This window comes from Pneumocystis carinii (genome assembly GCF_001477545.1).
Source record: "Pneumocystis carinii B80 chromosome Unknown supercont1.26, whole genome shotgun sequence".
In the NCBI taxonomy this organism is placed as follows: Eukaryota; Fungi; Ascomycota; class Pneumocystomycetes; order Pneumocystales; family Pneumocystaceae; genus Pneumocystis; species Pneumocystis carinii.
In genome coordinates, this window is record NW_017264738.1 from 1 (window position 1) to 3,628 (window position 3,628).

Below are 3,628 nucleotides of genomic sequence, written 5' to 3' on the forward strand. Positions count from 1 at the left end.
AAATCATTTCAAAACAACTAACTTTTCACTCTACCCATATTCAATTTAGAAACTACCCACTAAACTCCCTACAAAGAAACGGCAATGGCACGGCCGGTTAAGAGGCAAGCAGTAGGAGTAGTAGCGGATGACATTGATGAGAAACACCTTTTGGCTTTCATTGTGAAGGAGAAATACAGTAATGATGATAAATGCAAAGAAGAACTCGAGAAATATTGTGAAGAGTTGAAGAAAGCAGATGGTTTGAAAGTAAATGATAAAGTTAAAGGACTTTGTGAAGAGAACGATAAAAAAAAAAAATGCAAAGACCTGAAAGTTGAAGATGAATTGGTAAATTTTGATACGGAACTTGAAGGAGCATTGCCAGATGACATACAAGATGAAAATTGTAAAAAATATGAAGAAAAATGTATACTTTTAGAGGAAGCAGACCCAGCTAATCTTAAGGAGAACTGTGTCGAGTTGAGGGAAGGATGTTACAAATTGAAGCGTGAAAAGGTGGCAGAGGAGCTCCTTTTGAGGGCGCTCGGAAAGGAAGCTAAAGAAAAAAACACATGTGAACTAAAGATGAAAACTGTTTGCCCAGTGTTAAGCCGAGAAAGCGACGAATTGATGTTTTTCTGCCTTGATCCGACTAAAACATGTGGAGATCTGAAAGGGAAATTGGATACTGTTTGCAAACCTTTAAAAGAAGAGCTTAAAGATGGCGAATTAGACGGAAAGTGTTATGAAAAACTTGAAAAATGTCATTTTTATGGAGAAGCGTGTGATGGTGCGAAATGTAAGGAGGATAAGACGAAATGCGAGGGAAAAGGATTCACATATAAAGCGCCAGAATCTGATTTTAGTCCGGTGAAACCAAAGGCGTCGTTGTTAAGAAGTATTGGGTTGGATGATGTCTATAAAAAAGCTGAAAAAGAAGGAATTATTATTGGAAAATCAGGAGTGGATCTACCAAGGAAGTCAGGTACAAAATTTCTGCAAGATCTCTTGCTAGTCTTGAGCAGAGATGAGGATAAGAAGGAACCAGATAAAAAGTGCACTAAAGCGTTAGAAAAATGTGATGCTTCTAAGTATTTGAATACTGAATTGGAAAAGTTATGTAAAGATGGAAACAAAAACGAAAAATGCAAAAAAATATTAGATGTAAAAGAAAGATGTACAAATCTCAAATTAAAACTTTATCTGAAAGGATTGTCTACGGAATATGATGATCAAGAATCAGATCCTTTATCGTGGGGACAGCTGCCAACTTTTTTTATAAAAGGAGAGTGTGCAGAACTTGAGTCGGAATGTTTCTATTTAGAAAAGGCGTGTAAAGATAATAATATTGATAAAGCGTGCCAAAATGCAAGAGCAGCGTGCTATAAAAAGGGACAAGACAGGATGTTGAATAAGTTCTTTCAAAAGGAATTGAAGGGAAAGCTTGGTCATGTAAGATTTTATAGCGATCCTAAAGATTGTAAAAAATATGTGGTAGAAAACTGTACAAAACTTGATAAAAAATATCTTCCACGATGTCTTTATCCTAAAGAACTATGTTATGGGCTTTCAAATGATATTTTTCTTCAATCCAAAGAGTTAAGTGCGCTTTTGGATGATCAAAGGGATTTTCCATTAAAAAAGGATTGTGTTGAGTTGAAGGAGAAGTGTGATGAACTTAGTAGTGATTCATTATTGAATTTAGAAAAGTGTATAACATTGAAAAGACGTTGTGAATACTTTAGAGTTTCAGAGGGATTTAGAAATGTATTTTTAGAAAAAAAGGATGATTCGTTAATGACTCAGGATAACTGTACAAAGGCATTGCATGAGAAATGCCATCAATTATATAGGAGGAGAAAGAATTCATTTAGTGTTTCATGTGCTTTACCAGAAGAAACATGTAGTTATATGGTATTCCATACAAGTCAAGATTGTAGTAGTTTAAAAGTCAACATCAAGAATGAAAAAATTCTAGAAAAAATTGGAGAAGAAATTAAAAAAGCAAATAAAAATGAAGCCTTGGTTGAAGAACTCTGCACAACATGGGGCCGACATTGTCACCAACTTATGGAGAATTGTCCGGATGACTTGAAAAAAAAAGAGAATGGCAATGGCAATGATCATAACTGCGAAGCACTCCAAGAAAAATGCAATAAAACCTTTGAAAAGTTGAAATTAGAGGAGGAGCTGAGTCATCTGTTGAAAGGCAGTTTAAAGGATGATAAATGTAAAGAAGCATTAGGAAAGCGTTGCACTGAGTTGGAAAAGAATGAAGCATTCAAAACTCTGTATGGTAAATGTGATGATAATACCAAGGAAAATGTTTGCAAAAAATTAGTTGATAAAGTAAAAAAGAGATGCCCTACTTTAAAAGACGAACTGGAGAATGCGAAAAAAGAGTTGACAAAGATGAAGAATGAGTACGATGATCTCAAAAAGGCGGCAGAAAAATCTACGGAGGCAGCTAAGTTATTGCTATCAAGACCTAGACAAACTGTAATGCCAAATGCGCAGAATGGCAGTGATTCTACACTAGTACCACCACCACCACAAGCACCAGCAGGGCCACCACCACCAGGGTCACCACCACCACCACCATCACAAAATGGAACGCCAGGCACACCAGGTGGAGAAACAGGCGCATCAGGTGGAACACCAGGCACACCAGGCACACCAGGCACACCAGGCACACCAGGTGGAATGATGAAGTATGCAAAACTTGGACTCGTTAAAAGAACGTATGTAGATGGAGGTGTATCAGAAGTAGAGGTCAAAGCATTTGATGCAACGACGATAGCATTGGAATTGTATTTGGAATTGAAAGAAGAATGTAAAGCTTTAGAATTAGATTGCGGTTTTAAAGAGGATTGTCCAGATACTAAACAAGCTTGCGAAAATATAGACACTTTATGTAAACTGGAACCATTAGAAATTAAGCCTCATCATACAGAGAAAATAACAGAAACAAAGACGGAAACGAAGACGGAAACAAAGACGGAAACAAAGACTGATGGCAAGGCTGATGAAAAGACCGTTGAGAAGACTGTTACAGAAACCAAGTCAGTAGGTGGAGGAAAAGTAACAGAAGAGTGTACAATGATACAAACAACAGATACATGGGTGACGAGTACGTCATTGCATACGAGTACGACAACGAGTACGTCAACGGTGACGTCGACAGTGACGTTGACTTCGATGCGCAAGTGCAAGCCTACCAAATGTACCACCGATTCAAGCAAAGAGACACAGAAAGAAGAAGATGATGAAGAAGTGAAACCGAATGAGGGAATGAAAATAAGAGTTCCTGATATGATTAAAATAATGTTGTTGGGAGTGATTGTTATGGGGATGATGTAAAATGAATGAAAAAAATGTTAATAGATTGAAAATGTGCATATATCCATTGTTTATATATAATAAAAATGTAAATGAATGAAATGAAGTTTTAATAATTTTAACACAGAATCTTAGTTCGAAACTATGCTTTATCGGGTAAAGTTTAAGCTTATCAAAGAGCTAATAAAATTTATGATAAGAAGATGTTTAAATTTGTTGTAAAAGCAGTTGAATGAATGGATTATTGTGAAAAAAGAGAGTTCTGCGTATCTTAAAGAATTAGTAGGGGTTATCATTATTTTAAAAA

The 3,628-nt window shown here is 36.1% G+C and overlaps 1 protein-coding gene across 1 annotated transcript; it reads left to right on the top strand.

Annotated features, from left to right (window-relative positions):
- Positions 1-84: 84 nt before the first annotated feature.
- T552_03709 (hypothetical protein) lies at positions 85-3,342 on the top strand (the record flags this gene model as incomplete). Its single annotated transcript, XM_018372058.1, has 1 exon — positions 85-3,342. The coding sequence occupies one exon, from the start codon at positions 85-87 to the stop codon at positions 3,340-3,342; it is 3,258 nt and encodes a 1,085-aa protein (XP_018224166.1).
- Positions 3,343-3,628: the final 286 nt, after the last annotated feature.